This window comes from Protopterus annectens, chromosome 2.part0 (assembly GCF_019279795.1).
Source record: "Protopterus annectens isolate FY-2018-M chromosome 2.part0, PAN1.0, whole genome shotgun sequence".
Taxonomy (NCBI): Eukaryota; Metazoa; Chordata; order Ceratodontiformes; family Protopteridae; genus Protopterus; species Protopterus annectens.
The window spans coordinates 24,584,064-24,602,963 of NC_056728.1; the positions used below are offsets into that span (position 1 = coordinate 24,584,064).

At 38.5% G+C, this 18,900-nt stretch overlaps 1 protein-coding gene across 1 annotated transcript in view; it reads left to right on the top strand.

The window, feature by feature from the left end:
* CASP8 (caspase 8) overlaps nt 1-18,679 on the top strand; it is a 456,587-nt gene extending 437,908 nt beyond the window's left edge. Inside the window, exon 10 of the mRNA XM_044060507.1 lies at nt 16,269-18,679. Within this exon, the coding sequence (XP_043916442.1) occupies nt 16,269-16,404 (136 nt within the window). The 3' untranslated portion in view covers nt 16,405-18,679. The remainder of the gene's footprint in view (nt 1-16,268) is intronic.
* The last annotated feature ends 221 nt before the right edge of the window (nt 18,680-18,900 follow it).

Here is an 18,900-nt window from a genome sequence, read left to right on the forward strand (position 1 = left end):
TTTGGGGGGGTTTTTTTTTTTATTTCCTGAAGGATGTTTTTGTTAAAAATTTCTCAGATTAACATTGTTTTTTTGTTTTATTTTAAGGATTTTTTGTTAAAAATTTCTCAGATTAACATTTTTTTTTTGTTTTATTTTCCCGGGTTTGTTGTTCTGATTTCCTGCCAAGGAGTGTATCATATTGTTAAAATTGTCTACATTGATTAAGCATCTGTTTGGGTTTTGTTCTGATTTCCTGCCAAGGAGTGTATCATATTGTTAAAATTGTCTACATTGATTAAGCATCTGTTTGGGTTTTGTTCTGATTTCCTGCCAAGGAGTGTATCATATTGTTAAAATTGTCTACATTGATTAAGCATCTGTTTGGGTTTTGTTCTGATTTCCTGCCAAGGAGTGTATCATATTGTTAAAATTGTCTACATTGATTAAGCATCTGTTTGGGTTTTTGTTCTGATTTCCTGCCAAGGAGTGTATCATATTGTTAAAATTGTCTACATTGATTAAGCATCTGTTTGGGTTTTGTTCTGATTTCCTGCCAAGGAGTGTATCATATTGTTAAAATTGTCTACATTGATTAAGCATCTGTTTGGGTTTTTGTTCTGATTTCCTGCCAAGGAGTGTATCATATTGTTAAAATTGTCTACATTGATTAAGCATCTGTTTGGGTTTTGTTCTGATTTCCTGCCAAGGAGTGTATCATATTGTTAAAATTGTCTACATTGATTAAGCATCTGTTTGGGTTTTTGTTCTGATTTCCTGCCAAGGAGTGTATCATATTGTTAAAATTGTCTACATTGATTAAGCATCTGTTTGGGTTTTTGTTCTGATTTCCTGCCAAGGAGTGTATCATATTGTTAAAATTGTCTACATTGATTAAGCATCTGTTTGGGTTTTTGTTCTGATTTCCTGCCAAGGAGTGTATCATATTGTTAAAATTGTCTACATTGATTAAGCATCTGTTTGGGTTTTGTTCTGATTTCCTGCCAAGGAGTGTATCATATTGTTAAAATTGTCTACATTGATTAAGCATCTGTTTGGGTTTTTGTTCTGATTTCTTGCCAAGGAGTGTATCATATTGTTAAAATTGTCTACATTGATTAAGCATCTGTTTGGGTTTTTTGTTCTGATTTCCTGCCAAGGAGTGTATCATATTGTTAAAATTGTCTACATTGATTAAGCATCTGTTTGGGTTTTGTTCTGATTTCCTGCCAAGGAGTGTATCATATTGTTAAAATTGTCTACATTGATTAAGCATCTGTTTGGGTTTTGTTCTGATTTCCTGCCAAGGAGTGTATCGTATTGTTAAAATTGTCTACATTGATTAAGCATCTGTTTGGGTTTTTTTACTATTTTCCTGCCAAGGAGTGTATCATATTGTTAAAATTGTCTACATTGATTAAGCATCTGTTTGGTTTTTTGTTCTGATTTCCTGCCAAGGAGTGCATCATATTGTTAAAATTGTCTACATTGATTAAGCATCTGTTTGGTTTTTTGTTCTGATTTCCTGCCAAGGAGTGTATCATATTGTTAAAATTGTCTACATTGATTAAGCATCTGTTTGGGTTTTTTGTTCTGATTTCCTGCCAAGGAGTGTATCATATTGTTAAAATTGTCTACATTGATTAAGCATCTGTTTGGGTTTTGTTCTGATTTCCTGCCAAGGAGTGTATCATATTGTTAAAATTGTCTACATTGATTAAGCATCTGTTTGGGTTTTTTGTTCTGATTTCCTGCCAAGGAGTGTATCATATTGTTAAAATTGTCTACATTGATTAAGCATCTGTTTGGGTTTTTTGTTCTGATTTCCTGCCAAGGAGTGTATCATATTGTTAAAATTGTCTACATTGATTAAGCATCTGTTTGGGTTTGTTGTTCTGATTTCCTGCCAAGGAGTGTATCATATTGTTAAAATTGTCTACATTTATTAAGCATCTGTTTGGGTTTTTTGTTCTGATTTCCTGCCAAGGAATGTATCATATTGTTAAAATTGTCTACATTGATTAAGCATCTGTTTAGGTTTGTTGTTCTGATTTCCTGCCAAGGAGTGTATCATATCGTTAAAATTGTCTACATTGATTAAGCATCTGTTTGGGTTTTTTGTTCTGATTTCCTGCCAAGGAGTGTATCATATTGTTAAAATTGTCTACATTGTTTAAGCATCTGTTTGGGTTTTTTGTTGTGATTTCCTGCCAACTAGTGTATCATATTGTTAAAATTGTCTACATTGATTAAGCATCTGTTTGGGTTTTTTGTTGTGATTTCCTGCCAAGGAGTGTATCATATTGTTAAAATTGTCTACATTGATTAAGCATCTGTTTGGTTTTTTTGTTCTGATTTCCTGCCAAGGAGTGTATCATATTGTTAAAATTGTCTACATTTATTAAGCATCTGTTTGGGTTTGTTATTCTGATTTCCTGCCAAGGAGTGTATCATATTGTTAAAATTGTCTACATTGATTAAGCATCTGTTTGGGTTTTTTGTTCTGATTTCCTGCCAGGGTGTGTATCATATTGCTAAAATTGTCTACATTGATTAAGCATCTGTTTGGGTTTTTTGTTCTGATTTCCTGCCAGGGAGTGTATCATATTGTTAAAATTGTCTACATTGATTAAGAATCTGTTTGGGTTTTTTGTTCTGATTTCCTGCCAAGGAGTGTATCATATTGTTAAAATTGTCTACATTGATTAAGCATCTGTTTGGGGTTTTTGTTCTGATTTCCTGCCAAGGAGTGTATCATATTGTTAACATTGTCTGCATTGATTAAGCATCTGTTTGGGTTTTTTGTTCTGATTTCCTGCCATGGAGTGTATCATATTGTTAAAATTGTCTACATTGATTAAGCATCTGTTTGGGTTTTTTGTTCTGATTTCCTGCCAAGGAGTGTATCATATTGTTAAAATTGTCTACATTTATTAAGCATCTGGGGTTTGTTGTTCTGATTTCCTGCCAAGGAGTGTATCATATTGTTAAAATTGTCTACATTGATTAAGCATCTGTTTGGGTTTTTTTACTATTTTCCTGCCAAGGAGTGTATCGTATTGTTAAAATTGTCTACATTGATTAAGCATCTGTTTGGGTTTTTTGTTCTGATTTCCTGCCAAGGAGTGTATCATATTGTTAAAATTGTCTACATTGATTAAGCATCTGTTTGGGGTTTTTTGTTCTGATTTCCTGCCAAGGAGTGTATCATATTGTTAAAATTGTCTACATTGATTAAGCATCTGTTTGGTTTTTTGTTCTGATTTCCTGCCAAGGAGTGCATCATATTGTTAAAATTGTCTACATTGATTAAGCATCTGTTTGGGTTTTTTGTTCTGATTTCCTGCCAAGGAGTGTATCATATTGTTAAAATTGTCTACATTGATTAAGCATCTGTTTGGGTTTTTGTTGTGATTTCCTGCCAAGGAGTGTATCATATTGTTAAAATTGTCTACATTGATTAAGCATCTGTTTGGGTTTTTTGTTCTGATTTCCTGCCAAGGAGTGTATCATATTGTTAAAATTGTCTACATTGATTAAGCATCTGTTTGGGTTTTGTTCTGATTTCCTGCCAAGGAGTGTATCATATTGTTAAAATTGTCTACATTGATTAAGCATCTGTTTGGGTTTTGTTCTGATTTCCTGCCAAGGAGTGTATCATATTGTTAAAATTGTCTACATTGATTAAGCATCTGTTTGGGTTTGTTGTTCTGATTTCCTGCCAAGGAGTGTATCATATTGTTAAAATTGTCTACATTGATTAAGCATCTGTTTGGGTTTTGTTCTGATTTCCTGCCAAGGAGTGTATCATATTGTTAAAATTGTCTACATTGATTAAGCATCTGTTTGGGTTTTGTTCTGATTTCCTGCCAAGGAGTGTATCATATTGTTAAAATTGTCTACATTGATTAAGCATCTGTTTGGGTTTTTGTTCTGATTTCCTGCCAAGGAGTGTATCATATTGTTAAAATTGTCTACATTGATTAAGCATCTGTTTGGGTTTTTTGTTCTGATTTCCTGCCAAGGAGTGTATCATATTGTTAAAATTGTCTACATTGATTAAGCATCTGTTTGGGTTTTTTGTTCTGATTTCCTGCCAAGGAGTGTATCATATTGTTAAAATTGTCTACATTTATTAAGCATCTGTTTGGGTTTGTTGTTCTGATTTCCTGCCAAGGAGTGTATCATATTGTTAAAATTGTCTACATTGATTAAGCATCTGTTTGGGTTTTTTGTTCTGATTTCCTGCCAAGGAGTGTATCATATTGTTAAAATTGTCTACATTGATTAAGCATCTGTTTGGTTTTTTTGTTCTGATTTTTTGCCAAGGAGTGTATCATATTGTTAAAATTGTCTACATTGATTAAGCATCTTTTTGGGTTTTTTGTTCTGATTTCCTGCCAAGGAGTGTATCATATTGTTAAAATTGTCTACATTGATTAAGCATCTGTTTGGGTGTTTTGTTCGGATTTCCTGCCAAGGAGTGTATCATATTGTTAAAATTGTCTACATTTATTAAGCATCTGTTTGGGTTTGTTGTTCTGATTTCCTGCCAAGGAGTGTATCATATTGTTAAAATTGTCTACATTGATTAAGCATCTGTTTGGGTTTTTTGTTCTGATTTCCTGCCAAGGAGTGTATCATATTGTTAAAATTGTCTACATTGATTAAGCATCTGTTTGGTTTTTTTGTTCTGATTTCCTGCCAGGGAGTGTATCATATTGTTAAAATTGTCTACATTGATTAAGCATCTTTTTGGGTTTTTTGTTCTGATTTCCTGCCAAGGAGTGTATCATATTGTTTCCCACCCTCCCTCCCTATTGGCATCGTGTTCTTATACTTGGTGGATTTGCAGTTACCCGTCCCTACTGTAAATTTGATCTGGGACACTCCTCCCAGTCTACTGTCATTAACTCATTCTACCCAATCCAGGGAGAACATTTGCGAAGGCCAACCCACTTAGTTTCTGCTCCCCTTTCCCCTTTCCACTTTACAAAAAAAAAAATTCTAAGCTTGTTTCCTGCCTTTCCTGTAAGTAGTCTAGTCCTGATACAGATTTGCTGTATCCAGGACTGTTTGTAATCTTCTGAGCCCCCAAGTCTTTCTGCGTTGGAGGGAAGCCTTCTAGCTTAATTTTGTTTCTTAGAACTAGCCAGTTTTTTAGTTTCAGCACTCAAATCTGTTTCTTTGAGCTCAGCACTTGTTCAGAACTCATTGTAAGCACTAAATAAGCTACAAATTACTACATCACTCAACTTTCTTCACTTGTCTAGAGGAAAACAGTTTTTAGTACTTAATAAATAAACACCTATCCAGGCATGTCTAAGGGTCAGCTCCCGGTGTTTTCTCCTGTCTACCTGATGAATCTGAACATCTTGGGGCAATGCAACAATTGCCTCATGTACACAGACAACCCTCTCCTCCTACCACCCAACACTACAACCTGTGAGAGATGCACTTATATAGCCAAACGGGAAGCAAAGCTCTCTTCACCCAAGACTGGACTGGACAGTCAAGAGGAGAAGGTAAACACTTGCACCACACCACACTCATCACATAGTCCATCAAAATGTACACCACCAAAACACACACATAGAAACACAAAACACACACCTACATTTGTGGAGGCTCTCAATAAAAATCTGCCCAAGCAACAGGGACCTCCAAAGCAGAAACCTAAGCAACCTCCACCCCCAACACAACCCAAATGACACACAGCCCACAAACTCAGTGTGCCACTCAACCACAGCCCATAAGGCATAACAACATACCCAACACTCTAGTCATAGGTGACTCTATAGTCATCCACACTGATGTTCCACTCACTAGGCTAAACAAGGAGAAAATTACTGTCAGCTGCCTGTCGGGTGCCAGGATCCACCACATAACACACGCACTCAGGTCACTCCACAACAAGTACAAATATGACTCTGTCATTGTCCGTGTTGGTGTGAATGACCTGAGACGTACTTCCCTGGACTACATGAAAAGAGACATGGAGGAGCTGTCTGATTTTGTAGCCTAAGCAAGAATGACCCTAGCCCTGAGTAGCATCCTGCTATCACCCAGAATGATACCACAGTGCAAGGACAAAATGATTGACTTCGACAATTGGCTAAGCTTCTGGTGTCATTCTAAGGGGATCCAGTATCTGTCTGCCTGGGATGACATGAACGACAAACCATGATGCTTTGCCAGAGGTGGCCTGCACCTGTCACCCTTGGGATTCCGGATACTGGCTAAGGCTCTTGCCACCCCATACTGCCTTTTTTAGGCAAGGTTCAAATGACAAATTCACCACTGTAACAGGTACAAGCAAGCAAAATCTGAGGGTAATGCTACTCAATGCTAGAAGTCTAAACCTCAAAAGGCACTCCTTAAAATGGAGAACATCGACATCTTTGCAGTGACAGAGACTTGGTTCAAGGCTCCAGAGAGCACCCCTGCATTACCAGACTATAATTCATACCACACCTATTGGCCACCTAACCTGGACTGAAACACTAAAGGCAGAGGCATGTCCATATTCATTAAGGATATCCACACCTCCAGGCTAGTTGCTCAGCATAATGCATCCAAGGTTATCCAAGTGCAACTAACTCTGGGCAAGACCGCAATCCAAATTGTAGCTTGCTACAGATCCCCCACCATGCCCCAGGATTCCCACTCCTCATTTCTTGATACACTGGAAAATATTAGGGTACAACCTAACACCCTAGTAATGGGCAATTTCAACTACCCCACCATTAACTGGGAAAACTACTCATGTACCAACTCTTGTGCTCAACATTTTCTGGGATTCATAAATTCCAATGCCTTGGATCACCTTATCCACATCCCCACCAGGGGCAGCAATATCCTAGACCTGGTCATTACCAACATGGGCAACCGGTGTTCCACACCAGAGGTCAGTTCCTCATGGGTCAGATCTGACCACAAGCTAATCACCCTAGACATCCACATCCCACCCCCACCCTCCATTAGGGAAACCACCATAAAATGTTTCTCCAAAGCCAACTTCACACTTCTTAAGACAGAAGTGGCAAACTTCACGACACCCATGCTGATGGACAATAGAGGTACGACTTCTGAATCCTACACAAATGCACTTTATAAGCACTTACACGAGTGCATGGATCGTGCTATTCCTAACAGAACCAAGATGCTATCCTCCAAAAAAAGGAAGTCAATCTGTTGGTACCTTGCCATAAACAAACTCTACAACAGAAGAAAGAAACTGTTTCAAAAAAGAGTAAAATCACATGATTGGAGAAACTCCCTGGTCAGCCTCAGTAAGAAGCTGAGATCCCTCATAAAATCCTCCAAAGCTAGTTACAAAAACAAAATCGCCACTGATTCTAAAGACAACCACAAAGCATTCTATAGATATGTCAAGAATCTAAATGGCAACACTCAGATCTGCTCTGAGTTACAGCACAATGGCACTAAATATACAGAACCAACTGATATTGCCAACATCCTGGGAGATGGGTTCAGTGCTAACTTTGCCCCCCTCTCATCCCCTAAAGGGCCCATCTCTATACCGGAAGTATGCAAAGTTCCTGTAATCATGGCTGCACAGGTAAAACACGCACTCTTCAAAGCCAAGAACACAGCACCCATAGGACCTGACAACATCCCAGGCTGCGTTCTACATGAACTACAGAATGAACTGGCACCCCACCTAAGTACCATTTTCAATTATAGCCTCACCTCAGGCTTTGTGCCCACTGAATAGTGCACAACAACAGTTATCCCACTCCACAAAGGGAGAGCCACCACTGACCCTGGGAACTACTGCCCCATTAGCCTGATGAGCCTGGTCTGCAAGGCTATGGAATGTATCATCATGGAACTTATAAACAATGTCATTGGTAATCTCCAAACTCCCCACCCATTTTGGGTTTGTAAAAGGTAGATCATGTCTCCTAAACCTGATAGACTTCTTTGAAATGGTCACCAAAGCCTTAGATGAGGGTAAGGTGGTTCACACAGCCTATCTAGATCTCACCAAGGCTTTCAACACCATCCCCTCTCTGGAATTATAGATAAACTCACTGAGCTAGGTATAAATCCCTATGTCACAAGATGGGTTGCCAACTGGCTCACTGACAGAACACATACTGTGAAAGTAGCAGACTCCAAATCCAACTTCAGACCAGTGACAAGTGGAGTACCACAGGGTTCAGTCCTGGATCCTCTCCTGTTTGGTATCTACTTCTCTGAAGTACAGGCTAACACAGAAGATCTTTGGCTAATGAAGTTCGCAGATGACTGAAAACTAGGAGCCATAATCAAAACTCCTAATGATGTGGACATCCTACAAAAGGGCCTCACCGAGACAGATGCCTGGCGTCAAAGCCATGGACTCAAGCTCAATGCCAAAAAGTGCATTGTCATCCCTTTTGGTAAAAACTCTGTACCCATGAACTGCCACATAGGGGGTAGTCTACTTAACACTGAAAGTGTGATAAGAGACCTTGGGACACAGGTGGACAGTAGTCTCTCCTTTGATAATCACATCGCCACAGTAGTCAGGAAATCCTTCTACGTGGCACACCTCATCACAAAAGGTTTCTCATCCAGGAAAAAAGTGGTCATTGCCCCCCTCTACTCGTCACCCATTAGACCCATTATAGAGTACAATGCCCCTTTTGGTATGTACCTCACAAGACATCTACAACAACTGGAAAGGTGGCAGAAATACCTCACAAAGAGGATTACCAGCCTCAAACAGATACCCTATGCAGACCATCTCAAAAAACTCCAGCTTTACTCCGTCGCATATCGCCTACTCAGAGGCGATCTCTGCCTAATATACAAAGCTATGTCAAACCCACAGCTGTTGGACAGCCCCACTTAAAGAAATCCCAATCCCTCTGAGCTATATGCTCTAGGGACCTAACCTAGTCACCACAATAAACAGAACATGCTGGAGGGATAGATTCCTGTCCCAGAGACTTCCCATACTCTGGAACAAACTACCTATCTATATCAAACAAAGCTCCTCATTAGCACTCTTCAAGAAAAATCTTGATGATTGGATGGGAGATAGGAAATTCACCCTGGGGATCACTTCTGTGGCTCTGCTCGACAGGGGCACATGAAAATAATTTTCTTTGGTGGCGAAAGCCAGGGTAGCTTTTGGCTAGGCTTATATAGGCCCTAGGGCCAATAGCCTAGTACCTACCTATGAACCTATGAACACTCCCCCTACTTTAATATTCTCACTCTGAGATCGCACTACAGTTGGGAAAAGGGAATATTCTCTTATCCCCACTGTACCACGATCTCAGCAATAGTTTGCTTAGTTGTACATCAACACTAAACGTTGATGTACAACTAATGTTACATGCAAACTGCATGTTTTTATTTCTTTTTTTGTTTTTTTATTTTTATTTTTACACAAAAGTGCATTTTCGAAAAAAAAAAATCAGTGCAACTAAATTAGGAGATGAAAAAAGAGATATCTCTTTCTCTTCTATAGACTAAGATGAGATATTTCTGTATGTCTGACACACTACTTATTGCAAACTTCTAGGTCTGTCTCTTTATCTCATTCATCAACCATCTGTGCATTTCTTATCTGGATTGGCTAATTACTTCTGCTGACCTATCCCTAACCACCACATATCATATACACTCATGTAATTGTACATGTACAGTCATGTAATCGGATGCTTTGACATTCACTAATATGCTTGCCTTGGCATGAACAGCTCATACTGCCTTCTTTGTGAACCATTTGTTTTTTCCTTCTTCTGCATCTACCTATCCTTACCATTCCTGCTCTTCCCATGTCCTGTTAATATCACCACTAATTCGCCTCCCTTTGTAACACTGCTTGTGTGGCAAGACTGCTTAATGCAACAATATAAATCCCTATAGACAACGACTTCAGCATCAGTGTGCTAACCCCGACCTCCATCCCAATGATGAAGAAAGGGAATCTACCAGATCCTCTTCATCAGGTTCTTTCAGTAGTCTGCTTCTAAAATTCCTAAACAACAGGTATTCTTTCTAATGTTGAGATACATAATCTCTGTACCAGTATGCTTTTCAGGAATACATTCATGATGACCATGGTCTTCTTGATTCATAATTTTGTTGCACTGATTTTGGGTGTGGGCACATTTAATCTCCCATAGTTACTCCTTGTTGCCCACTGCCTCACCTAGTTTTTGTATCTGGTTTGTATACTACCTAAGTTTACTGTTTTGCTATGCCTTCTTCTCTCACTCTCAGGATCAGGACATCTGGTCTACCCTTTGGCCTCCATTTTTGTCCTCCAGTATGTGGTTATTGTACATCTTTACATATTGTGATATTTACCCATGTTTCTTCCCAGTCCTGTCCTTTCTTACTAGCGTATTAGTTATCATATTAGCTTTCCTGTCTTCTGGATTGGAGATTTATTGATTCTTACTACAGTCATACTCCCTTCTACGGGGAACTGTGTGCACAGACTTACTATTTGCTCCATAAATACCTGATACTGACTGTGAGGACCAACATTTTTTCTTCTTATCTCTCTTACTTTCCATTTTTCTGTCCCATCTTATTGATTTATTGCCAGCTGGAAGTTTAAGAAGGTGAGAGAGTCTCAGTGCTTCTTAAATTACTTTTATTTTGAGAAATATCTGCCTCAAATTTGTCGTGAGTAATTATTTTACCTCTTCATCTAAATGTATACTGTCTTTTATGGGTAAAAAAAAAAAAAACGGTCTTCTGGGTAGTTCCCTAAGGTATGTTCACCTCAGACTGCTTCACTGCACCATTTCCTCAGCTATGAGTTAAAATCCTGAATGCTTTTTTCCCAGTCTAACTCATGCATGGGTCCATTGGTACCTCAGGAAAGGCACCTCCTGCACCACCTTTTTTTGACTCTGATGGCTTAAGAAATGTTACCCTAACTTTGTCTGCCTCTTTGGTTTTCCATGCGGGGCTGTGTATTTTTACTTGCACCACCACAGTCGGCCTATCCTGTCTTCACCCATCTGTCCCCATCAAAGTCTGCCTTGTTGACACAGTGTCAGATGTGGAGCATTTTCTGTCCATATTTTCCAATGACTTCTTATTTTGCCACTCAAATTTGATTCATGTGATAACTGAATCCTCTAGCATCAACTCTCAAATGCTGCCTTTGTCCCTCTCCAGCAACATCTGCTTATTTTACCCTAGCCCTGTTTTCTCCATCCCATTGCATCGTGGACCATTCTGATCCCCACTGCAGCAGTTTCATGCTCATCTGTCTCTTCTTCCAGTGCCTTTTATCTCCCTACTTCCATTCATATTCTTACCCTCCATTTCACATTTTACTTGCAGACATTCCCTGCTTAATGTGAATGGATGGCATTTGCTTTGCATTTTAAGATACTGCAATGCACATTTGGTCCCCTGATTTCTGCTGAATGTAGTTAGTGAAATGTCATTATAAGAGGCATTTGTAGTACTTTGCAGTACATCCACCAAACCCTGTGCCCCCTGTGTGTTCTAGTTTCTTCATCCATACCATAAGAATCAAATATTTCACTATTTCCACCTCCAGTTATTGGATCAGACTATCATACCATGCGTTTCTGTAACTTTATGTAATAATGATACACAAAAGGAAAAAAAATGACGACTGTGCAAGGCCTTTTGGTACATCATATACGTTTTACAGTGATCTTAAGTTTGCTTACTTTTTTAACCCTTTGTCTCCATCTTCTAACTCAGATATTAATCATTGGGTTAATTTCTCCCATCTTCTTTCCTTCTTCCTGTTCTTTCCTATCCAGAGATAGTCAGTATCAATTACCATCAGGTACTAGTGTTGGAAATGTTTGCTTAGCCTTTTCTGTCCCATATATGCGCTTACAGTGTTTCTAGTCTAAACCATGCACTTGTGCATCCACACCTATCCAATGCTAGTCATGGTAGTAAGCAAATCACCTACAACACCTTAACCATTGAAACAGCTCTTTCCCAAGATAGAAAACAAATGACTAATCTGTCAGACCTCCCCTCCTTCTGGTGCTCCTCTCACATCTGAGCTGTGCCTTGAACTCAGTTTGCAATATTAGATTGGCAACTTATACAACAGTTGAAAGCTAGTGCAGTCCTTTCCAGATGTCCTTCTTTCGTGTGTTGCTGGAGACTGTAAGCAATCCCTCACATGTCGCTGCACTGTTGCAGCATAGAACATTGCAGCTGCCCTCATGTCTGTCTGCTACCTGGATTAATGAATTCAAATAGGCCTCACAAGGTGGACCATTTGTATCTGTCCTCATTTGCATATATTCAGGCACCCTGTTCTTATGCTTCTAATGTCCAAATTATTGCATGTGTGTATCTTGCCCCAGAGTGTACAAGTGTGCTAAGTGTGAATGATGCTTGGGGGATGGGTGTAATGGATAGCAGCAGGAAGAAAAGCCCACCTCCTATCAGGATTGTGCCTTATTGTGATGTCCCTGTCCCCTCTCCAGCATGGTTACAGAGATTAAGGAGGGTTACAGGGACAAAGCTGATGGCATATGGTGTGAGGAGCAGGTGAAAACCACTCTGAAGATGATTCAAGTGCAGATTGATAAGAAAAGGCTAATTGTGCAATTTTGGTAATATAAGGTCCCTGATTTGTTTCTGAATGTGGCAGAGGTACTATAGGAAACAAGTCTGGTTGTTAGAGCATGGAGAAAGTTGTGGGCAGTTTTCTTTAGTGGGAGAGACTGAACACTTATGGATTACTGGGAAAGTGTATCATGAAATATGTATTAAGTGTTCCCTTTCCAGCCTATGTACCAGAGGTACAGTGGATGTGGAATAGGAAATTTACACTGACCTTGGCATGCATGTCCCTTAGGGGCACACGTAGCTTATAAATGCCTGGCCCCCAATTTTCTATTTGGATGCAGGACATAATTATTCTTTTAGGAAAATTTGGCTAAGCTTAGAAAGCCTCCCCCCCAGGTTGTTAGGCTAGTAACAGTCTATGAATCTATGAAAAGTGAAATACAACCCTTTAGGCAATTATTGGGGAGTCGCTGGTTTCTATTTCCACAAGTTCCAAAAGTATTTAAAACATTCAGACACATCCCAAGTAAGAGGTGTACATGGGACATAGAGATGTGTCATACAAACCAGGATGTAGAATTCATGTTGGCAGTAGATACAAAGAAAGTCATATTAGAACCTTGAGAAGCCTAAACAAGTTGCATTCTTAGATTATTGCTCATTTTAATTTTTGTATTACACAAACTTCCCCCTCTCCTTTCCACCCTCCATCAGTTCACTCTCTCGTCTTCACACATCCTTTGTTTTTCACCGTAACTGTAACTTCTTGCCTTGTTCTTGTTCTGTGTCTTTTTCACATACACATTCTTCTGGCCCCTGTTTTTCCCCTTATTTTCTTATACTTCTTAAGTGTACTTGTGACTACCGCATAATTATTTTAGTATTTTTTATTTATTTATTTATTTATTTTTTTGGCTCCCTATAGAATGTTGGCACTTGAAATGCCAAGTGGCAACAAGCCAAAAAAAAAAAGAGACCAAAAATATAGTAGAAGAGCAAATTTCGAAGTTCACTCTTCTCTTAAACTTCTTTTCACAAAACCCTCACCCCCCCTGAACTTATATATACCAAATCCAAGATCACCATACCTCAGAGAAAAGGGAATGTTCAAGTAATGGCATCTCAGACTTGTATATGTGAGTCCATTCTTTCGTCCATTTAGTCTTCGTATTTTGGGACTCGCTGTAGCAAGTCCTGACATTTCAGAAGTTTACCTTTTTTACACTGTTATTGTACATTTTAGTTATTATATATAATACAAGAATGTCTGAAGTTTTTATTCAATTACTTCTATTCATTGATGATTTTATCAACTTATTATTTTTTATTTCTACCCATACTGAATATAATACAGTATTCTCGATTATTTTTGGCCATTAGTCCATTGGTATGGCATCATTTTATTGTGTGGAAATTATTTTTATGTTTGCACAATTAATTTTAAATGCTGAAATGATATACATTTATATAAGCTGAATTGTTGCTGTCACTAAAGTGGTTTACTTTGTGCTCTTTCTTACTGAACTGTATTTGTTTACTTTCCATCTGCTGTTATGTGTATTTCTGTTTGTAGCTTTTACTGCATTTATTTACTATCGTTATTTTTGGATTTTTTTTTCTTTCCAAATTTGCTCAGTCATGCAACACAAAAGTAGAGGCTTGAGAGACTTAATCCCAGAATTAATTTATATATTTATTAGTATTTTTTACTAGAAAAGTCCAACTGAGTAGTGCCCTTTTTAGTGGAGACCTGTGGAGAAAACGCTCCACTATGTAGACGTGATGGACATCATTTGTTGTTGTTAACATGAGCCTTTTAACAGCTCATAGCCTTAATTCTCAGTGCTAAACTTCCCTCAACAAACAATAAATAAGCAAGCTGATGAACTGGAAACCAGAAAAAGAAGGAAAGATAAACAATAGTTTTACAGTATCTAAAAACATATCCCCCAGAGTGCAACTGAAATCATTTGGCATGGTTTGGCTACAGTTCAGATCACAGGGAAGGGTTTAGTTAAAAGGTTGATGACAGGAGTCTTATGGCTGCAAAAATGTTTTTTAAGTTCAGTTATACCTACCAAAGTGACAAATTGTTTTATATAAATCATATACCACTACTAAAATATTTGTACAAGTTGTGATGATTGGGGAGAGATGGGCGAAGGCTGCCAGCCTAGTCAAATAGAATTTGATATCTAATTCTGGTATTTGTAAATAAATGTAAAATACAGGCATGTTTCTTGAGGGTAAAGAAAACACTGTAAAATGTGAACTTCAAGATTGTTACAACATTACCCCCTTGCTGTAAAGAAAAACTAAGTCAAGCCTTTCAAATTTTTCTTTTGAAATTGAAATGATTTTATGACATTCATTGATCTTTATAGTTGGCTCCAGTCAGGCTGGCTGAAGACATTCTGCGTATTGTGTTAACTAAGGACTAATTGCTAGAGTGTATATGTGAAATGACTTTTATTGTTGTATTCTCCTGTGCAGGTGTTAGCTTGCTAAATAATGTAAATGGAGTTTCTATTAGCCTGGAAACTCAGAGCAGGTGTCAAGATGATGCAATATGAATACTGGGAAAACCTAAGTGTCAAAAATTATGTAATCTGGGGAGAACCCAGAGACATATTTGTTGGTAATGTTTAAATACTATTTCTCACAAGAGACCAGAAAGCATTTTGATCTTGGATATCCAACTTAGCAGCGCTCTGCCTCATGCTCACATGTAAGTCTTAGCACTGTGATTTCTTGTAGGAATAGTTAACGATAGTAAAGATTAATTAGGTATTCTTCTTTGAAATCAGACCTGTCCTACTGTATTATTTTAAGTTTCTTTGTGATCTCTGAACTCTTAGATATATCTGTGGTGTAGTAGTTTTGTCTTGTGTTTTAATTATTTATTATTAAATATTTTTAAAATCTTCTACCTGTGGCTGCTTTGTGTAGAGATAAACTCTAGAATACATTGCATATTTATAGAGGTTATTGTAACAAGACACTCTAAAGTAAGCATTGACTGTTAGTCATACTACCATTGGATATTAATATTACACAGTAATAATTGGGCACCCTTTTTAGGGCCTTTTAGTAGCTGATATTATTAACTGGATGGTGGCAGTAATTACTAATGTATAGTCTGGGTAAAGGGGCACAGTTGGAGAATCTGTGTCTGCCTTTCCAAGGAGTGTCTTTGAAGTTGTATAAGTACTTATCTCAAAGTGTGTGTGTGTGTTGTGTCAGCTACTTGGCAGGGACACGAAGCACTGGTTGGACAGAGAGGGTACTGGAGGTTTTAGTTTTCCCTGTTAGGCTGAGACCTGGACCCTATAGCTGTGCCAGTGGGGAGTCTTATTGGGGACCTGGTGAGCAAGGGAGCAACTAGCCCCAGACTGACTGTGTTCTCTATGTGCACTTAAGGGAAATTGTACTTTACTGTGTGTATTAGTTATCCTTTTCTCTTCTATGAGACGACCTCCCTGGTGTTAGTGGTGAGGATTGAGGCTCCTTGATTGCTGGGCCAGGATCAAACAAGTAACCCATGTTAGAGGTTTGCTGTATTAATAAAGGTAATGCTTAAGTCTGACAAATGGCTCACAACTGGTGTTCTCTATCTGTGCTGCCAGAACTTGTTTTTTTTCTGCTTATTTGTTTTCTGATCCTGTATTCATTTTGTGACTTAATTGTGAATGATGTACAAGAGAGTAATTCCTCAGTCATTTTGTTATATTTTTCAGGGGTGATGACTTACTAACCATACTCACCAAAGTTAACAACGAAGTGAGCAAAAAGCTTGACACAGAAAGGAATGCAAAGCAGATGCCACAGCCAAAGTTTACACTGCGTAAAAAAATCATCTTTCCTGTCTGCTGATATTTTCTTAGATTTTTGCCAAATGCTGAGGAGTGAGCCAAAAAACACATGGTACTTGATCAAATACGTGAAGCCACAAATTGATATTTGACATGCAGAAAATTATGTTTTCACAAAACTAAAACTACTATGTGTCAGTTGTATTGTTTGATATGTTTCTGGAGCCACCAACTGCAGTTTTAGAATGGCTATGAATGCAAAATGTTAAATATGATTACATTTTACATATAATTGGAGAGACTAGCATTTTAAAGAAGAAGAAAATAACCTGTTTTATTCATTCTCCTTTTCGGTATTTATAATGTAGAAGTAGTGGCCATCTTATATGCTAAAAAGGAGAGCAGTGCAAGCTATTGTGAGTCAATATGCTTATATTTCAGACTGTACAATGAGTGGAGCAGGAAAGTGGTCAGCTTTGAAGAACGGTTGGCGTATTAAAAGATGACACAGAAATGGAACTATAACAAATATTAAAACATTTTAAAACTTGCAACAAGAATGAGGAAAAAGCAATAATGGTTAAGGGGACAGTGTTCGAGTACTTGTTACGTGTCGTATTATTAGGTGAGGTGGGTAATGTTCTTGCAAAGGAGAAAGAGAAAAGAGCACACAGATATGTTGGGAAACTCTTGGACAATTTACTCACAGAGCACTTGAAAAACGTAGGCTGATCAAGGGCCTACTAAAGCAGATAAACCAAGAAAGAAACAGATATCATAACTGGAGACTTTGAATGCATAAGTGACTTTTGATTGGATGTGATGAGGCACAAAACTGGCATACACCTTGTAAAATTAGCAAAAGCTAAAAATTAGGTACCTAATAAATTGAGTGTATTATGTAGCAGACATGGACCAAAGAATTTATGACACTAATAGGAAGTAGTTCAGGGATGAGGAAAAAGGGCAAAAAATTGTTAAAATGCCACCATGCAAGAAGAGACTATATCTAATAATGCCGCTTAGGGATGGGACTTTACATTCAGAGTAACATCATAGATAGAAGCAAGTCTGGAGCCATATTGGTAGTTAAACTCTGACTGAAAAAAATACTTATGCTATTTGGTGAAGAATGCTTATGGCAGAACTGAAAGCCAGAAAAGGAAAATAAATGTTGGGAACCATAGAGATCAGTAGATCGTTAAGAAGTAGGGGTTATAGTTAGTTACTAGGCATGCTGGTCCAGAAATTTATTGAGGAGTCTATCCCATTTTCTGAACTGGTGCAGAGAAAAGTACGGTTAAAGTGACTTGCTCATAACCACAGTGGGCAAGTGAAGGCTGAGAGAATCAAACCCCGGACCTCAGGAAGCAGCACATTAACAGCTGATTGCCTTAATTATCTATGCTAACTAGCAATAGTATGCATTTTCTAGAATACCTAGGTACATTCTTTCTGTGCCCTTTCATACAGTTCCTAAAATTACACATTCCCACATTTGGGCAATGTATACCACTTTGTCCCATGCAAGACCTTCTTGCAGGTAGGCTAGTCAGGGTATACTCCATGAGCATCCCACATTTTTTTCTAACTTCTCATGCATTTTAAATCATTCCCAAATTGACTGCATCACAATAACATTTCCTGCATTTCCAAGCTTTAAAAGCGTAAACCATTCTAGTGTAGTTGTAGTCACCAGATCGTGAAATAGGAACATCACAAAAGCTGATGTTTTACATTGGGCTGCAGCAGATCATTGTCAGTTATTGCAGGTGACCTTCACTTTAAGCTAGAGAATCACTTAGTAATGATTGCAAGGACATTGTGCAAGGACCTGGTGGAAAGCTCATGGCAAGAGCCCAGACAGAAACACTGAAGGCAGAAGGTAAGGAGCTCATGTCTCACAACTATGTCCAACTCTGCTTCTCCTGAGAGTCCTCAATACTTGCAGTGCCATTTAATTCTTTACCTGTTGAGATGTATTCCTCCTCCATCAAGATATTATCCCACTTCTTACCTACATATGGGCATTAGGTAAATAAAACAATCCAAGTTTCTCTTTTTGAGAGTAAAATCTGAGATACATATGCCATCTCACCCCACTGTCTTGAGAAAAGTAAGAACTTAAAGGGAATGAGTAATGAAGGGACTCTTAATCCACATAATGAGTTTATGGGTCTGAAATTAGAAACAGAATTGCAACTGCCTGTCTAGTTGTTCCCTGAAAGGGTTGTTTGCTCACCAAGAAGTACTGCGTTAGTCTTCACAAATCATTCCCCACCAGTATACACACACACACACACACACACACACACACACACACACACACACACACACACACACACACACACACACACACACGCACACACATGCACACACATGCATGCACATGCATGCGTGCACACACACACACACACACACACACACACACACACACACACACACACAATCATACAGACACAGACATGCATGCACATACACGCGTGCACACATGATCGCGCACACACGATCGCGCACACACGCACACACACACACACACACACACACACACACACAC